The following is a 24,083-nucleotide window of genomic DNA, read 5'->3' as shown; positions in this document are numbered from 1 at the left end:
TTAAGTAAATCAATGTCATCAGACAAAAATACATTGTTTTTTTTTCCTTCTTGGAAAGCAATCAAGGCAGCAAGCAGTTGATTGGTTGTCCATGGATTCTTTAAAGAATGAAAATAAGGGGCCTAAAAACTATGAATACCAAGAGGCTTAGCAAAAAGTGTAATAGCAAAATATCTGTGTAGTTGCCTTTGAGAATGTAGACACAACTGAAGTACATTGTTAAATACAAAACAGTAGTGAAAAGTGAATTTTTGTTTTTCTGAACAATTCTTTAAGGCAAAAACCATTTATGAAGGTGCAAACATTTATTTGGGCATTCGTGATCATATTATATTTGTACAGATTCTATACTCCTCTTAGTCATTTAAATAGCGTCCTTGAGAGATGATTCAAAAGAGTAAGTGTGTATAAGGTGGTGGTTTTTTATTAAGTGATATGGCATGTTGCAGAATTATGGGAAAGACTAACTAACTTTATACAATGAAGTTTTATGACTCCAGAGAGAACAGCTGATCTTTTGCAGGAGTCCTTGAGCCCACTGATATTACAATTTCCCCACTTCAAACGTGACCTTGTTTCTTCAGTCCTACCCAACTTGCTGTGGATTGGACTTGGAGTGTTCATGAAGAGCAAATCCCACCTTTAACTCTACAATTGCATTAAGACACCTTAAAATGTGTAGAAGTGAGATGTTAAGGTTCCCATTTTGCCACAGCAGGATATAGTGGAAGTCACTGCCTGGGAATCAAGCCCCTATTTTTTATTTCCCACCTTTCATAGGTGGGAAATGTCCCCAAGTCTGTGATTTTTCTGAATACCATTCAGTGCATAATTGCAGCGACACTAGTGTTATTAAAAAGTCTACTCCTATTTTCAAGGGGAAAAAAAACCCAAACACACTTTTTGCACGTGTATGGAAAATACCATGATTCATCCCTGTGATATGTCACACGTTCCTGTCTCAAGCACCTGCCTTAGTATGAAAACTTAAGCACAATATATTTACTTATAATAATTGTATTACACGAGGATAATTTCATTGCTGTCTTTATCATACCAGAAAAGTGATTGGGGTAATTTTCTTGTAAATCTCTTATTAAAAAGAAAAAAATCGTTCAGCTAAAAGTTCCTTTCCTCTTTGTAAGCAAACAATAAACTCAAGATAGGAATGCATGTTCCAGCACTGGGGATGAAATTACTGTAGCAGCGTCAGAAACAAAACTGTGTATCACATGTAGGGTTTAGTTATCTTACTTACTGGGAATCACATGTAATATCGTGAATTATATAACACAGGCAAAGACAATGAATCAAAACCAAACTGCATTTTTTTTTCCCAATGAAAATACAGTTTTGGAAAATTGGTTTTTTACTCCAGATAAAGTAATGCGATCAAACTTACAATATCAGAGGAAAAGATTTTTTTTTTAATGAAATCAATATTTCTGTGTGAAGTGTCTGCATTTTGGTTTAAAATATCAAAGTAAGATAAAACAAAATGAAAACATTCACCTTGTTTTGAGTTAAAATGTCAATTTTCCTTCATATGGAGAAATTTAAAATCATAAACAATGTATTATGTTGGAAAATTTATTCCAAACTGTAGTTTTCATTTAATTGTAGCTAAAAATGTTACTGGGTTCAGTATTATTGAAATGAAAAATGAAAAATTTAAACACAAATAACTTGAAATGAAAACTATCATATCATTTCAGAATGCTAACTAAAAGCAAAGAAATAAGAAACTTTTGAAAATTGACATAAAAAAATGATGCTACTAACCAAAGCTGTTCAAACCAAGTTTTTTTAAAAAAAATCAAAATTAAGAAAATCACAATAAAGTTTTGAGTTTTTTTCTCACTGGGTTTAGTTCAGCTCCCACATAAGTAAATTGAGCTGTTACGTACTTTATAGAATATGCACTACAGGATACACTACAATAAGCAAAAATTTCATCTTGGTATTAATATTGAAGAAAGCTAGAAATCAATATGTGTAATAACAGTATGTCTGACATACTATAACTATAGGCATAATATGAAAAACAAAGAATACATCTGTATAGAGATTCCAAAACTCTTTCACTTCAATACTAGAAACTTGATATAAGAGTGTACATACAATAGTAAATACAGGTTTTATATGGATTTACAGGACTACGCAAGTTATTAATCTAGAATATATTAGCAGAGCATCGGTTCAGTCTTTCTTTTTCTGAGTACACACCTGTAATTGAATTCTTTCCTTCCTCTAATGCCTTGTCATCATGAAACATCCCCTGACTTCAAAAATGCTGCTCCTTTCCTCTTTGTACTTCTGTATTTTCAACTCCATTGTGCACATGTACATAACTTTCCTACCTTTATACACAAAATAAACCTTCTGCCTTTGTCTCTTTATGTCTACTCCTCATTTTCTGCTAATGACTCTATTCATTTGCTTTAAGTGTGCCATGTTTTCTGAACATTTGCACTTTACATGTACACCACACAAAAACTAAGGTTGTATCTTCCCTATGTCTTCTCCAGGAGTGCTGACAGCGCAGGGCCAGGTGCTTCCCAGCCGCTTGAACCACTTCAGCTGCAATACTGAAGGGTGATTACCTCTGCTGGGTAGCTCTCGGTACCTGACAGAGCACAACTAAACAAAAAAGCCCCCAGACCAACGATTCAGAGAGGAAGGGATTTTATCCACATGGCTTAAAGTGACTCTTATTACTTGGTTCCTCTTTATGTATTGTCAATGCTTACAAAACTGTTGAGTGTTACGAGGTCTCTGTTAACATTTTGATGGGTCATCCCTTTCCGTTGAGCTCTCATAGCCCATAGGCTGGACCTGTGCCACGCACAGGTCTTCCAACACGCCCAGTGGAGAACAGACTTGATATTTCTAGTTTAAAAGGTTAAAAAATAAAGAAACAAATGCCAGATTAATTGATTACTTGAATTCTCTGGCTCCCAGAACATTTAATTCTTAAGAAACTAGATCCAATACTCAGTTTACTCAGTGCATGTGACTAAAGTATATTGGTGAAACTAAAAATAGGAAAAAATCGGCTTCAAACTTGCAGTGATGAAATCAGGTTTTATTCTTTCATTGCAGATATTTTTCCTGGCCTGACACACAGAAGTTCAGCCAAAGGAGCACTTTACTTTTATCTATTAACTTTTAGCACTTGAACTTACATTTTATATCTTGAGTTAGTGATTCTCCCTAAAAATAAGGAAACTTCTGTTTGCAATGAAAAATTCTTCGAAATTTCTACTTCAAGAACCACAAACCCTGGTTCTAAGAACTATGGCCTAAAAAAAGCCACAAAAAACCTGCAGCAAGTCTTCTTTCTGTGTTCCTTGGATTACTATTATCTGAAATAGATCTCCAGAGAGTGAAAAAAATGCAGAGTTTGGTTGTTCATTTTACTTTGTGTTTCAAGAGTGCCCTGAGGCCCCATTAGGCTTAAGAGCACATCCTGCTAGTGCTGCATTCTGCTTGTGCTAGCAAAAGGCAGACGCGTCCCTGCACCGACTAGCGAACAGCTCAGTCTGTACTTTGAAATTGTTTCTTGAGCATTATCATCACCTTTGGGACAGCACTTCCTCACAAAGCATACCCTCTCCTATTGTACACGTGAATATACATGAAACTTGAAAGTGGTGGTGGATTTCATGTCCCAGAATTAAAGTTCTGCTTAAGGTAGCTACTGCTATGTGCACCATTGTTGCTTTCATATCCTCTTCCAGCTGGTACCATTCCATCCTCCTGGGCACAAGGACAAGCATCATGCACGGGAGGCTACGATTCACGTTTAATGTCATTAAAAATACACTGATAAGCATGTAAGATATGTTCAATATTGAATCCAAATTCAATAAAACTCTCTCAGGCTTCCATAGCACAGACACACAGAATTTTGATTGAATCTGCTCTACAGTGATTAGTTAATGTATTCATTAACTGCAAGGGTTAGTAATATGAACGTAGCAAATGATACTTAATTACAATAACTAATGCCTGCTGATTCATGAATAATGCATTCTACAGCTATTTACATATTCATACGTATGAGGCTATTAATGGGTAATTACCATTTGACTAAAAGATGTGGACATCAGGATCGTAAAAACTACACCATTTCCCACCAATCTCACTGTGGCCTTACCTGTTTACTTTGCTCTTGTATACCTCTATCTTGCTATTATACACAGAAATATAAATACTTTATTTTCAAGACCTATAGAGCAATATGATGGCAAATACACTCATGCAGGTTAGTTTTCACACTGCGTCAGTTCTGAGCCGCTGTTCTCACCAGTTTATGTCTTGGGGTTGCAAAACAATTTAGAAGAATTTTAGGATATTATTTGAAAAGAAAAAAACCCATGTTTCACCTCGTCTTTCCAGCAGAAAACTTCTCAATATTAGGAGGCTGAGTGCAAGAGCAGTACTAGTGTTCTGCTTCTTCAAATGCAAAAAACAAACAAAAAATACCAAAGAAGAAATTTACACACTTGTAAGGGAAAGCTTTTGGTGAAAGAACTTTGTTCTTGTTATGATCAGTATAGATTTGTTCTTGTCCTGAATTTACGATCTTTCCTACTGCAGATGGTTAGGACATTTCCATACTTCAGAATTTGTTCATTTGTAAAACTAGGATAGCAATATTGTCAACACCTTCAATCTGAAATAACAATTCTGCCCTAGATGGCTCGTGTTTATGCTCCAACACACAGATTTCAGGCTCCATGGAAGAGGGTAAGTTGCTAGCCCTCCCAAGCTTGGAGGAGGTTTTAAGAGCCATAGAAGGCCAAAAATACAACACAGAATTTAAAAAAATATTTTTCATATTAAATTATAATTATTTCAAGGCAACGTAATAATTTTTCTTCTTAGCCTAAGCTTGAATGCTCATTGGCAACACTAAGACAATAATATTCAGCCTCAGGAGTGTGGTAAAATGAAGTAAAGCTGGGTAAGTCAACTGAAACTGAGAAGTGCTACCAGATTTTCAGACAAGCCACTCACCTACTGCTCCTCCACAGCACCAGCTGAGGAGCTGCGGGTGCCCCTGGTCACTGAAAAGTTTATCCCAGCTGTTATAACTTGCAGAGAGTAAACAGAGGGTCTTGCCATACGTGGAGGTCAGCTCCAGGTTCCCCTCGTATGGTGTGGCTGAACAAGCCGTGACTCCAGGCAGCAAGACCAGGTCAAGCCATTGGGGACCATCAGGCTGATGTCTTAGTAAGTGAGCACGTTTGTATTTGCTCTGACTTTTGTCTTCTGCAGCGCTCTTGCAGCCTGTTGAGAAAGACTAATATGTATGGTAAAATATTTTCAAAATCAAACCATTTTTCTGAAATTCCCTGTCCTGCATAGCTAACTCCACTGCATTTGGGGTCCTTGCCTCGCAATAATGTAATCTCATGGAATCAGAGATATTTAAAACCACTCATTTACATGCTCTAAAATCATACTGAAGCCAGTGGTACTTGAGGATGAAAGGAGCGAGGACTGAATCCCTGTTCAAAACTGATGCCCTCAGCCTCCATGGTCAGCATAGCCAGCCCGTGACACATTCCCGCTGGCTTGCTTTCCCAAGCAGGGAGCAAGCCATGGGTGAGGAGAACTACCAACGAGCAGAAGCCGACTCTCACCTATCAGCTTTCCTGATGCTCCTAAGATCTAGACAGGGAGCAGACTGCGGGAGGAGATAAGCAGTCTGGTCTATATAACCTACATTCTTGTAAGGCTGCTGCTGGAAGCATAAAGGGTATTCCCTGGTACTTCTGATTTATTCTCTGTGGTACCTTACTTTGAGAAAACCCTCATCGTGTCAACTATTTGGAGAAAAGGACTGCATAGCACAGGTAAACTTATTACGGTCTGATGATAGCTTATTGAAATAATACTATTTCATCGACTGAAGTAAGTTTTTACTATTTTTATTAGCCTAGCAGAGTCAGCATAACTGAGTGGGGAAAAAGCTTTTGGAAGTTATTTGTTTTCACGTCATTCACATGGTTGTGTATCACCCATCATGGCAGAGTTGTTACCGATGATGGTAGGAGCCGGAGAGAGCCCAGCTTTATTCCTGTGCCAGGTCAAATGTGGGGTAAGAAGAAACATCTTCAGATTTGTAAAATGAGCAGCTCTGCTCTGGAAGTCATTGGAAATGTCACAATGCCATTTTTACACTTGTTTTTCAGAGCAGAACAGCCCCTTAATATCCTTTGCTGTTTTCTATTAGTCTGTATTCAAAACATAGGATTTAACTAAAACTTCTAAAAGGATATTGCAAGAAACATATTTAATATCTGTCATAACATAAGGTACAAAACCATTAGGATGCAAAGGCACTAAGGTTATCTGATGTCTCAGCTGGGAAAGACAAGAAGGCTCCTCACAAGGCCAGCATTACTGCACGCATCAGTGAAAAGCAGTTGAATATTTAATGTGCATGATAAATATAAGCAGAAAAGGGAGCCCAGATGACATATGACAGCATAACACTCTGCAGTATAGGAATCAGCTCAAGTACAGTATTCATATAACACATTCAGTATTCAGACTAACACATTTTGTCTGTACACCATCCTTTACGTTGCAATGGCATTGTTTTCCTTTTTCTCACCTTCTGATGTTTTCCCTGTAGACTCCCGTTCATATCACATGGGCACTTACTTCAGTCATTGCTCACTTCATAACACATCCATGCGCTCCCTGCCTGCATTGTTCAGATACTAAATTTTACATCTTTTTCCTCATATTGTTCAGGAGACTTAATGTTCTTTTCTCTTTTACCTATTTTTTCTATCTTCAGATAATGAAGCAGGCTTAGCGCTGAGGGAAAGTATTCTGAAAATAATACTCTACTCTTACTTTTCTTTCTTTCTTTTTTTTTTTTTTTTTTTTTTGTAACAGCAGGAAAAAATACTTCTGTCTTCCAGTTATCTTTGTAGATAAAAGTGTAACTCTGATCTTATCCTAAGGACTATCCAAACACGAACAAATATTTTGGTAATTGTGGTATTTCTGGCTATTGCTGTAATCTAATGCCAAAACTTTGCATGTTTCCATTTACTTTGTTTCTTAAAATACAATTGATGAGAAAATTATTTTGCTGCAAGTATTGAAAAGTCTTTTGTTTGTATTGTGGTGTCTGTTTTCCACTGAAAATAGAAATGAAATTATGTTCAGTGGTAAATTTTTGAAACTTTGTTTTTAAAAAAATACAGCTATTTATCCAGAAAATAGCAAAACAGCAGTGATACCCCAACAGCAGGCATTAGTCACCTCTGGGCTTCCACTTTTGCACAGTAAGATGCTTTTTATTTGCTGGGCAACTCGACCGGGTACTGACTGAAACCAGACCATAAATCTGTTTTAAATCCATAAATTTCAAATAACTTAATTGACCAGAAGTTTCTAAACAAAAGAAAACTCCAACCTCACTTTCAAGCTGAAAAATATAGTTTGGGCTTTTACCTGAGTGCTTACAAAAAGAAAAAGAAACTGGGCAGAAGTTAAGGAGTTTATGATGGAAAAGATAACTTATGCTAAGTGCATGGTGCCAGCAATCTCTTGGGATTCAACATTTGTCCTGTTCACTAAAATTAACAGAAGTAAAACATGGGTGTGAGGCTTTACATGGAATTTTTTGACGGATCAGGACCAACGTGGCTTCAGAGGAAGCTCATTCACCACCATTACAATTAGGAAGACCAAGAATTACCCACACTTAGATATGTTTATATATATAAAGGATGCCAGATAAAGGGTAAATATGGAGATTTCCCAGGTACTACTGATTAAGCACTTCAGCAAGTCTATCCACATTTATTCAGGTGCCTGAATGGGAACCATGGTCCTCGATTCCAACCAGTGCTTTATTTAGTGATAGTGCTGTAGCTCCTGAATGCTATGGACATAATAGTTTAGCATAACAAATGCATCTTGTAGGCTAGTCTTAATATCTTGGAAACTAATCATATGCTTAAGATTACTATTAAAGGTCCGTTAAATTATGTTGTTTCCAGATAAAACAATGCTTCCTACATATCTTTTGATGAACTCTGCCTGTAGAGTACATTCTTGAGCAGAGAATTTTTCAGTTCTTGTTATGAAATTCTATTCCTAATAATGTCTGAAAGATTTTTGCACACTTTACTAGGCCTATAGAATATTTTTCCACTAAAAAACAATTTTAAAAAATCCTGTTCTTGAGGATTATTTTGGTTTCAAATGATCAGGAACACTTATCTGTTTTGATACACAGAGCCACTTAAATGAGAGGCAGAGCTTGTTACACAAATATCTGAGCTTTGTACCAAACTAACTGTGCAGCAAATACAACAGCCCTCAAATTTATTCAAACAATATTTGGTAGAAAAGATTATTCACTTTTCAAGAAGAATAAGAGCACTCAAATAAAAAAATGTTGTCATTCGGTGGAAAGGACAGGAGAATCAGCAGCTTTACAAACCTTTGTAATTATTTAATGTGAGCAGATTTTGCACTGCTGCAGACAACTTTGGTTGTTGATGGACCCTGTGAGATGCTAGGGTAGGGATTTTGGAGATTCTCAAGCACATAAATAGTTTGGGGTCTAATTTATACATTACTGAAATAAACGGAAAGATTTCTTTTTATGCCAGTGGGTAGTGGACTGGGATCTTGGCTATTGACTTAAACTTGCTAAGCCTGCATCTCTTCAGAGCGTAACTCAAGAAACCCGCTCGGAGCCTCGGGGAGGACAGCACTGTCTGGTGCAGCACTGCTAACGCTCACACGCTGCGCTCTTCTTATCCCCCGCGGGACAGGACTCTCTTTTGCCTCTTGTCCAAGAAGTTATTTGGTCCTCTTATCTGGGCTGACTCGAATCCCTCCGTGGAATGGCAGTGTAGGTGTACGTCTCCTCCATGGAGTTTATATAGTGATGTAACTCTTATCTTTTTTTATCCCAAAGCCTACCCTTTTGTGAACTTATGCAGCATATTGCACACGAGAGACTCTGCTGTGTCTCATGGAAAATTTCATTTGCCTTTCTTATTTCATTGTTTCCTTTAATCAAACACAAAACTCATTCAGGCCAAAAGAAAATGCTTGGTTTCTATACATACGAAAGTGTAACACATCCTTCCTGGTAGACCTAAACCCGCTAGTAAAAGACGGTGTCTTCTGTCACTTTCTGCAGATTTGGAAGTTATTATCCCCACACAAACTTTTCCCTATCCTTTCAGTATGTGATACTGTCAGGGAACCTCAGGGGTTGCTGAGCATCTCTCTGGAAAAGCCAGTGCAGAGATGAGTCCCAAAGAAAACCTCAGTGCTGTCAGTGTTGCCTAACATTCCTTGAAGCCATCAAAAAAGGTGGGTTTGGAGGAGATCCTGGAGGCACAAAGTGATACTGAGGGAAATGAAATTACTACACAAGTAGGAAATCTTTAAGTAAAATGGATTTGTAAAAATCATACAGATGGGGAGAGTACTGAACACCTGGACTCTATCTTAGCTCAGCAAGAATGACTTCATTAGTTTAAGTGAATGCTTGTGGCACATCTGTAAGATACAGAAGTGTTATCATCTTGTCCTTTACTAGGAATTTAACAGCGAGAGAGAGAAGAGACCAAAAATCTACCCCAGGATATTTTGACCACGACACTTCAAAAAATAAACAGAGCATTATATAAATATATAAATAAAGCATAAATAAACGTGCTGCTGTCTTTGAAACAGAGAAGTTCTTGAGATGGAGTTCACATGGAAGCGATATTTCCCCTCAATCCTCAGCTCCGCCCCCGCCCCTGAAGAAGCACTCGGGTCTGATGCACAGGCTGGTCAGAGGGTAACTGGCCTGGACCCAGAACCCTGAAATGACATCTTTCACCTCAAGAAAGTTTTGAGTCAAAAAATCATAGCTCGTGATCACTTTTTTCATCCTCTCCCAAAACCACTGATGAAAGAGGAAGCCAAAGTATTTTCCCAGAAGAAAATGCTAATGTATGACACTTCTGCTAAAATTATGTATAACTTGCTTCATTTCATGGTTACCTTACCAATCTTGAAATAAGTATGAGATTGGAAATATTTTAAGGAAGCGTGCAAGTATCAATCAGAAGAGTTACTCAGGGACGTAAAGAAGCATCTTAGAAATCTTTGATTAAATTATTAGTTGAATTAAATAGCTTATTTGTGGTATAAAAAGTAAAGACACCGAATAAGCAAAGCTTCAGGTCTGTGGGACTTCAGAATGGGATTATGGCAGGGGGGGAACTATCTCCCAGACCTTGCCAGTTCTCATTCATTCTCAATGGGAGCGTTAGAGCCTGGGCAGGGCTGCGCTGCCCTGGTGTGACTGCTGGGGACCCACCGCAGGTATTTGTGCAGACAGTGTTTAGGCAGCACGGAGAGATTAAATTCAATTACCATTTCCACCTTGAGTTGCCTAGCTGATCATAAGCTAATCATGTCTCTATTTCATGCTTCGGTTTCCCTCTCTGACAGAAGGATATTGGCCTGCTTTGAAGGGGATCTCCAAACTGAAAGCTACTATTTAAGAAATAAGGCACCAAGGAGGGAGCTGAGAAGGAGGAACCACTTAGGCTGCCTGTTCAACAGAGGACAACTCTGGTATCTGAGAAAGGTGGAATCAAAAAAGGGGTTGTATCAGGAATAGCTTACACCTGCAGGTAAAAATGGATTTTGACCAGACTCTGCACACTGTAGAAAATGTTACTTTCAGCCTGTATTGAGGAGCCCCCAGATCTAAATTAATCATCTGGCTAGAAACAGGGTCGAGTTGCACTCATAGTCGATACGCCTTGCCTTGGAGCACCAGAGAGAAATTCAGTGAGCTGAGCCAGCAGATTTTTTTCCTATCTTCAAGAAAATCCTCTGCAAGTGTAGAAAATCTTCTTAAAAGAAATACATTGACAAGGTTGCCATTGCTTCCTAACATGTTAGGCTAAATCTCTCTAATCTGAAGTACAATGTATTTTCTGTTAGTTATCTTTAGGTGGCAGTAAGGTAAAAGCATGGAGTAGAAAGTTAAGAGAAATCTCTAATGTCTTTTTAGAGACCTTTTTCTCATGTGCTGTGCTGGCTATATCATAGAAAGAGACTTCATAAACCATTTGCATCTTCAGCAGATATCCAAAAAGCAATTATTAGAGCTGGCTTTATCCAGATCACATTCAAATGCAAACCTGTTGAATACCAGCAATATTAATACAATGATGAGATACTGTATTAGGTATGCAGTACTTGATCCGAGAATCCCTGAGGACAGAGTTAAGTTTCACAGATAGAGGCAGACTCGTATGTTCCTATCAACAAAATGTAAGTACACTAAAAAGAAAAAAAGCCACAAGAAACAAAAAGTCCTCTGCCAAATCAAACATCTGGATCAAGGTTAACACAGGGTTTCAAGGAGTAGTTATTGACATAGAAGTTTACAGATATTTTTTCTTCCATTTACACTTTTCATGTATACATCTCTTCCAAAGTCTTTCCCGAAGCTAGAATGTAATGATGTTTGTTGTCTCTAATCAACTGTCTACTAGAAAAAAAGCCAGTAGGATAAAAACATACTCAAAATTTTTATCAAGGAATATAATTAGCTAAGTAACGTGACAGTGTCATGTAGCGTGCTAAGGCAAGTATTATGTAGCCAATAAAGGTCTATCTTATACCATTAATATTTACAGTTGGAAGCACGAGATGGCTGCAATCGAAGTGCTGCACCCAACAAAGGCTAGCTGTTGACTTGATACCTTGTTGTCTGACAGTGTGAAACAGTCAAATAGCTACTTACTTCATCACCACTTGACAGCATAATATTAATGCTAGGTAGCACATGGCTGTTTTGCAGGAGCTTAGCACCAAATAGGAAGAAGAATTTCATGGGATGGTTTTGAGATTGTAGGCTTAGCTTATTATCAGAGAAGTAGGGATGGAAAGTATCTGGCAATTACGAAATAAAACAGGAATCATAACTCTGTCTCTGCTATACCGTACCCCACTGACCCACCTATCACGCACCATTGGACAGAGCAGTTTCTTATTCCCCCAGGAAGTGGGAAGAGGCAAGACTGACAGTTTCAGCCCAAGTTGCAACAACTCTTATGGAGAACCAGGACCCTGGGGAGATAGACAACCCTGCTTCACATCGTCACAGTCAGGGACCAGAGCCCGCAGAGGGTGGCTGCGTCTGTATGCGATGCGAGTCTTCAGTGGGTACTTAGGGCTGTTCTCAAAGGCCTGATTACAGAAATAAAAGAACATCTACCACTAGCATCGCTAAAGAAGAGATCTTTAACCTCAACCGTTGAGTGCTGGAAAGTGGAGTTTTGAGCAACCACAATTCAGATTGTGCAACTCTATTAAAGTAAACCAGAATTGATAATGCACACGCGAATCATGCCTGGTGAAAACAATATGCATGGAAACATATTACTGAGGAGAAACAACATGCAGGTATTCACTTAAACAGGCTTTGTACTTTCAGATTGTGAATACCTCAGCAAAATTGCTCATATTTTTCCCTAATACAGAAAAGATCGGAATCTCCAGGTGCTGGAGCGTGTCCAGAGGAGGGCAACGAAGCTGGTGAAGGGTCTAGAGACCAAGTCTTATGAGGAGCGGCTGAGGGAACTGGGGCTGTTTAGCCTGGAGAAGAGGAGGCTGAGGGGAGACCTCATCGCGCTCTACAACTACCTGAAAGGAGGTTGTAGCGAGGTGGGGGTCGGTCTCTTCTCCCAAGTAACAAGCGATAGGATGAGAGGAGATTGCCTCAAGTTGCGCCAGGGGAGGTTTAGACTGGACATTAGGAAAAACTTCTTTACTGAAAGAGTGGTCAGGCCTTGGAACAGGCTGCCCAGGGAAGTGGTGGGGACGCCAATCCTGGAAGTATTTAAAAGACGTGTAGATGAGGCACTTAGGGACATGGTTTAGTGGGCATGGTGGTGTTGGGTTAATGGTTGGACTTGATGATCTTAGAGGTCTTTTCCAACCTTAATGATTCTATGATTCTATGATTCTATGATCTAGATAGAGAATATGTGCAAAATTCAGAAAATCAAAAGTTTTCATTAGAAATGGGTTAGTTTCACCCTTGGCATAGCTTTTGGTAGCTTGTGTTATCGTTTCCTGCCCTGTTCTCTTATCCAAACGCTGCACTTCCCACCAGCCCCATCTTGAATATTATAACATTACCCTTCACATGCTGGTCTTCTCAACACCTATGCAATTAATGAAGAAAGCAGTTTTGAAATTCATTCTTCTTTCTCATAATTCTATTTCTCTCTGCCTACTGAATCTCTCTTTACCTCTTTTCCTCAGGAACTGTCCTGCCCTCGTCTTCAGCGCCGTAGCATCTTTTCCTATTCTTCTCCTGCTTTTGGGTTTAACCTACTGACCCCCTCCCACCCACTTCACTCCCCCATGACAACAGGAGCAGACTTCCTCAAAAGGCCACTACTGTGTGTTCTTCCAACTCCCTCTTCAGGAGTCATTTCTACTGTGGCAACTGTAGGGATTGGGTAAACTCAACCCAGCTATGTGCAGGGCAATGACAGAAAGTTACTGTTTTCAACGACAGTCTCTTGATTTTAAGTATTATCCATTCCTTCCTGCAAGGTGCTTGCCTGATAAGGCTTTTATCCATCACCAAGATTTATTCATACAGAATTTGCTGTCTCGAAGCTGTAATGCAGTTATCCCCCATGGAGAAACACCACCTGATACACTGCGCTGTTACCCATGGACAAAAACAATTCTGTACGATACCCCAAAGCATTTCCCAAACAAAAGGATGTTACAGCTCAGAGACTGACACCTTTACTGAAACAGTTGTCTAGTCTGTGGTTTAGCAGCTATGGGACAAACTCTTCCTCGGCATGGTTTGCCTGGATTCGCACCAGCTATAGATTTTCCCTCTTATCCTTTCAGATTGCAGCAGATGGTGAAGTTCCTACACCAGAAGCTGTCGATAGAATTTTAAAAGGCATCTCATAACAACACATTGGAGCTGCACATTTAATCTGTGCTGCACCACCAAGATGATCTTAAAAAGAGCTGGAGCACAACTTACAAAATTAGCACTGGCAGTTGCTGCAGAAACGCTATCAAGGAGTCTTCTCAAAGCCCACAGCTTAATGAGAGCTTACCTCCCAAACTGCCAGCCAAATCACTTCTCTGTGTATAACCAACACTCTGCTGTCTGAGCAAAAAGGCATTTAATACTCTTTCCTGTGAGATACTGATGCAGCAAAATATCTGATGGAGATTTTAAGGGGCTACTTATGTACTTCTGGCTTTGTTGGGTCCATGGCTGAGCTCACGTGAAGTACGGTGGCCAAAACCAGAAATATTCTTTCTTCTACCTGAGACAGACCATCCCAGACTTAAATACCACTGTTTTCATGGCTGGACCTCTTCCATTAAACAGTTAATATAAGTCAGACATCAATACTATAAGTAATTAAAGAAATTATAGTTACTGTATGCAGCCTGTTCTTCAGAGATGAATTCCTAAAAGTGGGCTTCTGAGTCTGAAAAGTTACATCCAAAGGCTAATACTGTAAATAGAAGGTTACCTGAACCAAACATTACTGCAAGTACTAGCATTGAGGAGGGGGAAAATTGTTTTGATTTAAACACAGCAATGTTTCTAAGTGATCCAGGAACGGTCCTGCAGCCTAATGTGGGGAGGAGAAGGTCGGTGTATGCTGGTCTGACTGGAAGATAAAGACTAATGTGAATAGAACCCTTGTTTAACTGAAGTCTGTTTTACAATTTAGTTGCAACACTTTAGAGAGCTCCATCTCCAATTTCTTGCTCCACTATAATTAGAACAAACTTCCTTGTTAACTTCTGTAGTGTCACAACAGTGTGACTTCACGTGTCAGGAGGGAGGCTGTCAGCATTTCTTAATGAGGCACTTTCCTTGCAAGCCCAGCTAAATCCTAGACTTCAGTCTCCATCTTCTTCATTTTCTCACGGGACACCAGAGATGTAATTCTTCCTTGATAGAAAAGATTGCATTTTTCTGATCTGTAACTGGTCAATCCAGATGATCAATTTATCATTATAGCTGCTAACACTAATTCTCTCTACATTTGTGCTTTGGTTTCAAGAAGAATTGTCAGACAAGTAAAAGCTGACATATTCCAGGAAGGAATTCATTCAAACTGTCACATTTCGACTAAGACAAACTATTCAAACTACATTTTATAGACAAATGTATACTAGATAGAGATGGTAGTGAGTGTAATTTCTTCAGAGACATTTTAAGAAAATATTCAGACAATAACATCCACCAGAAAATAGAGAAATAAAAAAAAAGATTACTTACAAACATTCTTCTTCAAAGTGAGCTGCCTATATATGTATTATTCTGTGGATCTTCGGCACACATCAGAAGCAATCACCTAAGTTGTGTCTTCAGCAACGTCCATAGAGGTACATATAGGACTCGGGGTCCCATTCAGGCCCTCCAGCAATGGGATCGTCTTTTCCTGCAGATATCAGGAAAACAGCTTGGAGGCTGATAGCAGAAACAGCAACGGCAATGATGAAAATTCAAGACTATCTATAACTCTGTATGTAGCATAGATAGATTTTCAGAGGACTACAGAGACGGATGAGGGACGACAGGGTAGCCTCCTCCCAGTGGACATAGTGTCAGAGGGAGAAGTTTCCCAGATGTGGAGAGAAAAGCAGTCTTGGGGTGTTACCTGGCACGCAGAAGGCAAAGCTACCCGTGACCAGCACCAGAGCTGATATGGGGCAGCTACAGGCCCGCCTGAACGGGAGCTACGGGCTGGCTGATTGCTGGGGGAAGCAGTCACATCTTTAGGCCACAGAGATCTTCATAAGGTATTCAAGGCTCCAAGTCTGAACCTGGTCCTTCTACAAACCGGTCTTGTTCTTATTTGTTAAGGAAGTAAAACTAGAGGGAAACCCTGCAGCCGTTTCTGTCTAGGCCAGACCTGTCTAGGTCAGTTTTTTCTCTCGCTTTCTGCTTCTCAGTTTCAGAGAATTCAAATATTTTTCTTACCAGATAATCCTGAAGCTTGTGAGGCACCAGCAAATATCGTGCCTTTCAGGAACGACTTCCTTCAGAGGCAAGAAGAGGGGCTGTTCAATGTGACTGCCACAGAAAATGCACTTTTGAAGCCCCCAGATAAACGTGAGGCGTGCAGAAGGACGTGTAAGGTGTGCAGTGGGTGGCCTCACTAGTGATAAATAGTGGAAGATCAGCTAAGGTGCGCCACAGGCACTAAGTGCTGCCTCTTTTGTTGCCACAGGTACCAAAGTAGAAAGGAATAAATTATTCAAGTACCTGAATGATAACTGTGTATAGGCACACTCAACGCAGATAAAGCATAAAGAGGATAAAGCAGTTGAAGGAAATAGAGGATGTGTATAGAATTTTAAAAATAGTTTGCCATTTCCAGTGGCCTGTGCAGTGTTTGGCTTAGCAGGACGTGAATATGCTCTCTTTAAATGAGTCCAAAATGGATTATTGGTTCAACTCAGCAGCCCAACAACTAGGTCAACACGGCTCTTGGGACCCGCTGGCTGGTGATTAGCACATGCAGAGCAGCTGATGGGAGGGAGAGCAATAGGTACTTGCTTGTGAAGGTGAAAAAAAAAAAATCGTGGAAAAGGGACTTCATGTGCCACTCGTTTAAGGTTCTTATATTGGAATAAAGTCAGTCTGTAGATTTATGGCCACTTTACTGCTGTTGAAAACAAACTGTAGTCCCACAAGCTGGGGTTATCAATGCATCTCATTATAATAGATTTGTGTATGACTGACTGGATTTCTTCTTGAACTACTGGGATTCTTATTTGAATTCAGTCTTTAATGGAAAAAATTTCCGATAAAATGGTTGTAAATCCTCAATGAAATAAACTCAGCATATCCATGGGCTTTTTAATCAAGTTAATGGCTTTTCTTCGGCTCCTCAGTATTATCCCTATATGCCCCCAAACCTTTCAAAGTAATTCTGACATGGATTAGAACCACTCAAGCCAATCATCCCTCATTACTATAGCAAATGGTTTTGATTTAGGGGCAGTAAATCTGGATGGCGTGGATCAGATGTTCTTACCGTGAATGAAGTGATAACCTCATGAGTGGTGTCAGGACTCAGGATCCAGAGACTTCGCCGGCGAAAGCTCCAGTGCACACGAGCAGCTGCAGAATTCCCAGAAAGCCCCGCACGTGGCAGAGAAGGGAATTCTCCAGGGTTTGGCAATCCCTGTGTTTTAAAGCTTGTGTTGATGTCTCTGTCTTGCGAAGCATCCAGAATCAGGCACGTTTCTATGCGAGTGCTGAAATGAAGGCTGATTAATTCTCACTGCCCAGCAAGAGAAGCGTGCTTCTGCTTTCAGAGCACGTTATGCCTTTCACATCCCGAAGACACGTACCCTTGGCCCAAGCCACACTTTCCCACCAAAGCTCGTGCCCGGGTAGCAGCGTCGCGAGGAAGCTCATGCTACTTCTCTCACACCTACAGCGGTTGCTCTGGCTCGCTCTTCTCTCTCCCTGATCTGGCTCAGCCCTTGGTGTCTGTGGCCACAATTCTCATCCCCCTAGACTGACATAAAGCAGGATTAGATCAGCTAAGTCATGCTGATGTAAAACACACATGAGGAAGAGGCCCTGTGTATTCCGCTGGCTTCCTGGTGCTGTTCCACTTGCCTTTGACATTTGGCACACATGGAAAGGTTCATACATAGCAAATCCCTAATGTTCCCCTCTTATAAAATAACCATTTGGAAGACGGCTTGTTTAAAGATAAGCATACATATACTGGATTGATAAATGCTACTGAGCTTTGACTTGTGAACTTGGCCCTCCTTGTCCAAACCGTTCATCTACAAAGCAAATCAAGGAACCAAGGCTGAACAATCAATCTATTTCAATAACCAAATGAAAAGCAAAACCCAGCCCTACAATGAATTTTCACTCTATCCAATGATTTATTTTATCTAATCTAAACATTTTAAATAATTTTATTTAATAATTTAAAAAAACTAAAAAATTAATCAGCTTTGAAATGAAACCACCAGTGAAAACCAAAAGACTTCGTTTTAAAAAAAGATAAAAAAAGATTTTTTCCTGCATTTCATCCTGTCTTTGCAGATGAAGCTATTCACTACATGAAAACTAAATTTAAGAATATTTTATTTTTCTTCCTTTTTTTTTTTAAGTTTTGCCAAAATAAATTCATCTTGCTCCAGCTGACATCCAAAGACATATAAATAGAATGTGCTATGTAAAATATTTTAGCGAGAAGCAGATTGGCCTTCTAATATTAGCAGACTTCATTTTGTTGGTATTACCGTGGCACATGACATCATCTTGCCACCAGCATCCATTACCATTAAGGGTACAGCTTTTACCGACAGCTACTGTATATTAGGGGCAGGGGAACTCTCACAACTGTTCTGTCACTGACTACCTTTTAAACAGGCTCATAAGATAATTCAGGTTGGAAGAGCCCTCAGGAGGGCTCCAGTCCAACCACCTGCTCAAAGTGTAATGAGAATCTCTAAGGTATTGCCCAGTCAGTAAATTAATCCTCCCTCAGTTACCCTACATATATTTAGTCATTCATAAGCAGTGCTGAAGTTACAGTCAGAAATAGCTGTGATCACCATGTGGTATTTATTAGCAAGAATCATTTCTGAAAGGCTATCACAGTGTATGGAGGTCTCATAGGCTTCCCTGACAACAAATGTCTTTAGCAAAAAAATTCAGTAACTTGTTTCTCTTCATAAATTTCCAACCGACCTGTGGCTTTTTTTGTTTGTGCTGAGACAAAATGAAGTTTCCCTCACATTGTCCTTTCCTTTCCAGAGCTTTCCCCTTCTGCTTTTGAAGCTCTAGGCCACAGAACACCTCTTGCGTGGCACTCTGCCACGGCTTTGTGATAAACACACCAAAAACGTGTATATTCATAGCAAGTGGTGGCCATCTCCCAAGCGATCAATTCAATAACCAGATCTTAATAAGCTAACACGGGGAAGCAAATAGCAGCCTGTGTGATGTGGAGCTGAAAAGTGATGTTGTATGTGTGTCTAATCAAGCAGACATCAGCTGTGCGTTGCTCACTACCCCGCGCCTTGTGACTCCCACAGACTCGCAGCCACGGGCGATCGGCTAAGCAGCCGAGAACACCGAGATAAGCAGCTACCCCCATGAGCAGTCCCAGAGCAGTCAGAGGGGCTCTGCTCTTTGAAACGTCAGAGAGGTTCATAGCCTAGATCCATCTATGGTGGAAGCAACAGGCAAGGACTTACCAGAAGAGCCTGAAGCAGTGATATGAGACCTTTACCTTCAAACTGCTTTTTTAAAGTCCACTCTCTACCATTATGCAAAATACACTGTAGGGTCAGTAACAGAAAACCTCTTTTTCCACTATCTTAGCAGCACTATGTTTCTAAAAATGCTGCTCAGTCCTTTTTCTTTCCGGGATCACCAGTTACAATTATTTCAGTCTATCATCATCACCAAATACTGTGACAAACAGACTCTGAAATGACGGGGGACAGAACTTTTCAGATTTTTATTTCCAGATCAGCCAGTTGATTTTCCAAATTAATTTAGCCGTTCAGCCATTAATGACTAAAGCAGCAATTGATTTTGACTGCAGAGCCTTCTGGCAACTCTTGTTATCAGTCCAGTGCTGCAGCTAAGGGGGCTACCTGTATTGTAAACTTGGGCACTGATCTGTGGGCCGATAAACCAGGGGACAGCACATGAACAGCAGATGTTTTTTGGAGCAACAGAATCAACCCAAAAAGCTGACATAAAGGCCATTTTGTTCATATTTAGAAATTAGAAGCCACATAAACACAGGAATAAAGTTAGCTTATGTATTGGATCATGGTAAAAAACCCAGCTCTCTGGATTTTAATCAGTGGGGTAACTTTTTTTTTACATACTGGCTCAGGAGGAAGTGTTTTGTCCAACACAGATACAGGCAATATGGGCAATTTTTTTCAAGTTCAAGTCACTGGTTTACCAAACCAAATCCAATGAATGAATAATAGTTATTAAACAGAAACAAGAATTGGAACAAAATGTGTAGTGGATTGCTATGGTGTGCTATGGGTAAGGTTTCCGTAATAAGTAACTATTGCAGAACAAAAAAAAGCCCTGTTATGATGATTTTAATTTGAGAATGAGGTTTAGATATGTGACTGCATTTTAACAAGTTACAGAGGGTTTTTTTCTCCCCAACTCCTTTGCATAAAATTTTTCTTTAAGCAATAAAATTAATTTGAAGGATATAAATGAAAATGTCTCCATAGATACAGACATACTTACAACAGGAATGGAAAGAGTATGGACTGGAAAATAGGAGAATAAGTTCAGAAATTTCACGTAGCAGAGACCAGGCAATACCATCCATTTGCCTATGGTAGTGACTTTCTTTCACAAATGTCCTGTTCTACCCTAGGATCAGAGTTAAGACTATCTTGGTCCTCACTTTCCCAGAGCAGACAATGAAAATAAAAGACAGCTTCTGAGAATAAAAATTCCATTAAAAATTTGCAGTCTCTCTGAGACAAGAGGAACAAGGGTCATATAGTCTAACACAGTACAGAGAAGAACTAAGATCTCAAATATATCTGTAGCACCATCTAAAGATGAAATGACCTTCCCAATCCAATACTATTTAATAGGCCGACATGTTTCATGCCACCTTGTTTTAGGGTTGGAGTAATGTGGTCTGTCACCTGCACTAGATTATTTCTATTGGAAAAAATGTTTTTAAAATCATAGGAACCATATACTTAGCCATCAAGGAAGAGGAAAATATCGTAGCTGGTCATGCGTCCCCTGGAGAGAATCCCTGAGCCAAACTTGCCTTTATTATTATAGTAGGACTTTTTACATCAGCATGGAGGTGGAGAGAGAAAAAAAGAGGAAGGATTGTTTCAGTGTTTTCCCTCTGGCATTGTTGTTCTTCTGCAAAGGCATCTGAGCAGCATGAGTCCAAGCTATGTACGCACAGCAATGGCATCTATCGCTGAATGCAAAATCGTCATCGTTCCCAGGCCTGTAATTGCACTTCCTTGGAAATGACGAGTAAGCAGGTCACTAAAATATCCTGTAACACGCAGTATCTAACTGGGAAATGGGCTTTGACCGGCTGTTTTCTGTTTCTAAATATTTGGGGATTTGAAAGTTCAGCCTCAAGCACGCGTTCATCTGTGGCGGGTCAGCTGTCACTCGTAATACAAATCAAAAGATGATGGATGGCAGAACCTGCCCGGAAGTTCAATTCCTGCTACGGTCGTTCTGTCCGTAGTGACCACTTTTCCACACTCACCACATCACTTCGTTGGCTTGCCTTACCATAAGCATTTTTTACACATAAAAGGACATACATAGATGTGTATAAAACGTTCATCTACCAACTATAAAATTTCTCTGGTCTAAAGCTTTTCAACCGGCAGATTTGTTTATGTGCACTGTGCCTTCTGACATTATCACATTTCCCACTGCCACGTGAAAACAGAAAAAAAAATCAGAGCATCCTTGCTTTCATCCTGTACTGTACTGGTTGTGTTTCTGTAGATGAAGCTACAAAGCCTATATGTAGAAGAAGAGCTGGATGAATATTTCAAAACATATTTGTGAAAATATACTGATTAATTTCTCACTCAATTTCAGTTGCACCCTTGTGCCGCATCTACATTTATTTCATGAAAACATGCTGGTAGAAAAGTTTACTGGCAGGAATGTCTGTAGAAATAGTACATTTTACAAAAATATTTACAGTAAGCAAATTTTATATATGTAAGTACAAGTATTCACATAAACTTGACTCCTCCAGCAAAAGAAACAGAAATGTGACTGAATATATAACCAGTCAAAATAGCTCATGTTTAACTTGCAATAGCAAAGACTAGCAATAAAGTGTTCATAACCAAACTAGGGATAATGAATTATTATTAAAGTGATTAAACAAATAATTGCTGAACTACTACTACAGTCCACAGACATACTAACTCACAGGTTATTTTCAAGCAGAAAGGAAGGTGTCAAATGAAATAGGTCATTACATGAAATTCATCCAGCTCTGCCTTGTATATTAAATATCCAGCACCATGTGTGTAATTTTCTGAAGAGTCCAAAGACCAAAATCTGGAGAGGTTAATGTACTTCTCTACCAAGAAACGGTGCTTCAGCAGTGGCTCATCTGTGCAAAGCCCTATCCATAGAATGGTTTTTGTTTTCCTTCCATGGTAGCTCAAGTGTGTCTCAGTATTCTCTTGACGTAAATTATATTGCGATTATTTCAATCCTTCCAGTTGACAACTGACTTGATCTCGAACATATTCGCCTCCATTGGCTCAGTAACGCTGGCCTTGTTGTTGATCCTCTTCTTGGCAGTTGTGGTTTCAGTCATCGCTGCCAATAAACGGGCGACTCAAGGGACCTACAGCCCCAGCCGGCAGGAGAAGGAGGGATCCCGGGTAGAGATGTGGAACATGGTGCAGCCACCGCCAATGGAAAGACTGATTTAGAAGAAAGCACTCCTCCATCCTGGAAGATGGCTGAAAGGGGACAGTGTACCTATGTTAGATATGTTCATTTTCATTCTGATTCCAGGAATACTCACTATAAAGATTATGACGACTTTGGGCTTTCAATATTTTCAATATTTTTTCTTTTAAGTTCAATAACATTAAAATTCTTTTAGTATTTAAGTGAACCAATGCCATTTATCATTGTTTCGGACCAACCCGTCCAAGGACGACTTTTATTTGCACTGGAAACTCCAGCCTTGGTAATCAGCGTAGGCATTACAGACAGTAATGGCTCCGGGGATTCACATAAGTGCCTGTCTCGGATGCAACACAAATAACAGCTTCTCGTTCGTGTTTTCCTTTGACTGCCTAGCAATCACTGCTGCAGAAGACAATGCAGACAAATCAAATAAGCCTGTACAATAAAGACATTATAATTCTGTTATCAAAGGGTTTAGTACTAGAGCTGTGTCTCAGCATATCGACTTTCATCTCTTAATCAGGGATTAAAAGAAAGCTGTGTGAAAACTCTCCGAAATAAATGCTTCAAGTTTAATCGGTTTTCTTTCCTCCAGGTTCTCTCGTTTTATCTGCGGCCCCTCCACCTTCTACTGAAAAGAATTTCAGTTTCCACAAAAGCACGTATTTCTCTGAGTATAAAAGACCATGTCCTAAAATGTCCAGTAGGCACAATCTGACCTCGTAGGAGACATCAAATCTAAACATCCTAAACAAAATCTGTGTATCCAGACTACTGCCATTTTCTTAGTACAATATTACCTGATGGTCCATTTTAGAAAACTATTGCTTCTCACGTTGCAAAAATACATTGGCTGCCAAAAAGCATGCTCAAAAATGTTTCCCAAAGCTCATGGAAAAAACCAGGAAAGAGGCAGAAGTGGCCTACAGGTAAAGCACGGGCTTGGAAATAATTACGACAGACTCGGTGCTTCTGCTGGAGCTCAGACTTCTCATACGATCATGGGCAAATAAATTTTTATGCCTCAATTTTCCTCTTTTAAAACAGGGATAATCCCATTTAACTACCTTGTAAACCTCAGCAGCAAAAGGATTGCAACTGTTTGCTGAAAAAAAACCAAACGCGTAAAATGTAATGGAATAACAGGAGAAGTTTGGAAGAAATGTCGTAATGAAAGAGACATTTGAAAATCTTCAAGAAATTCAATGATCGTTCTTGTAGTAGGAAAGGATGTGCCAAAAATAAACCCAGGCCAAGGCGGGGTTTGAACTACAGAGGCAAATTTTAGCAGTAACTCATCCAGTTCATTTTCACATGTAGTCAAATTAAAGTGTAAGTATTGCTCCCACACAAACTGAACCCACAAGAGAGAGGCAACAGAATGGAAAGTCCATGATGGCATTTCTTTCTTCCTGCAGTTCAGCTTATATGTTCCCACAGTTGTGAAACACCCCAGATATAGGCATCAACCCCCAGATGGTTGTTCCAGGAGTTGCAAAACAGAGCACGCACATTCACTATCCAAGAGTTTAACTCATCTTTTTAATTA

General features: G+C 39.6%; 1 protein-coding gene across 1 annotated transcript in view; it reads left to right on the top strand.

Annotated features, from left to right (window-relative positions):
* CRB1 (crumbs family member 1, photoreceptor morphogenesis associated) overlaps window positions 1-22,551 on the top strand; it is a 41,806-nt gene extending 19,255 nt beyond the window's left edge. The window contains exon 8 of the mRNA XM_009575792.1: window positions 22,336-22,551. Coding sequence (XP_009574087.1) covers window positions 22,336-22,551 — 216 coding nt within the window. The remainder of the gene's footprint in view (window positions 1-22,335) is intronic.
* Window positions 22,552-24,083: the final 1,532 nt, after the last annotated feature.

The sequence above is a fragment of the Fulmarus glacialis genome, unplaced genomic scaffold (assembly GCF_000690835.1).
Source record: "Fulmarus glacialis isolate BGI_N327 unplaced genomic scaffold, ASM69083v1 scaffold25054, whole genome shotgun sequence".
NCBI classification, from domain to species: domain Eukaryota; kingdom Metazoa; phylum Chordata; class Aves; order Procellariiformes; family Procellariidae; genus Fulmarus; species Fulmarus glacialis.
Note: the sequence above shows the minus strand (reverse complement) of the source record. Positions and strands in the feature narration are given on the sequence as shown.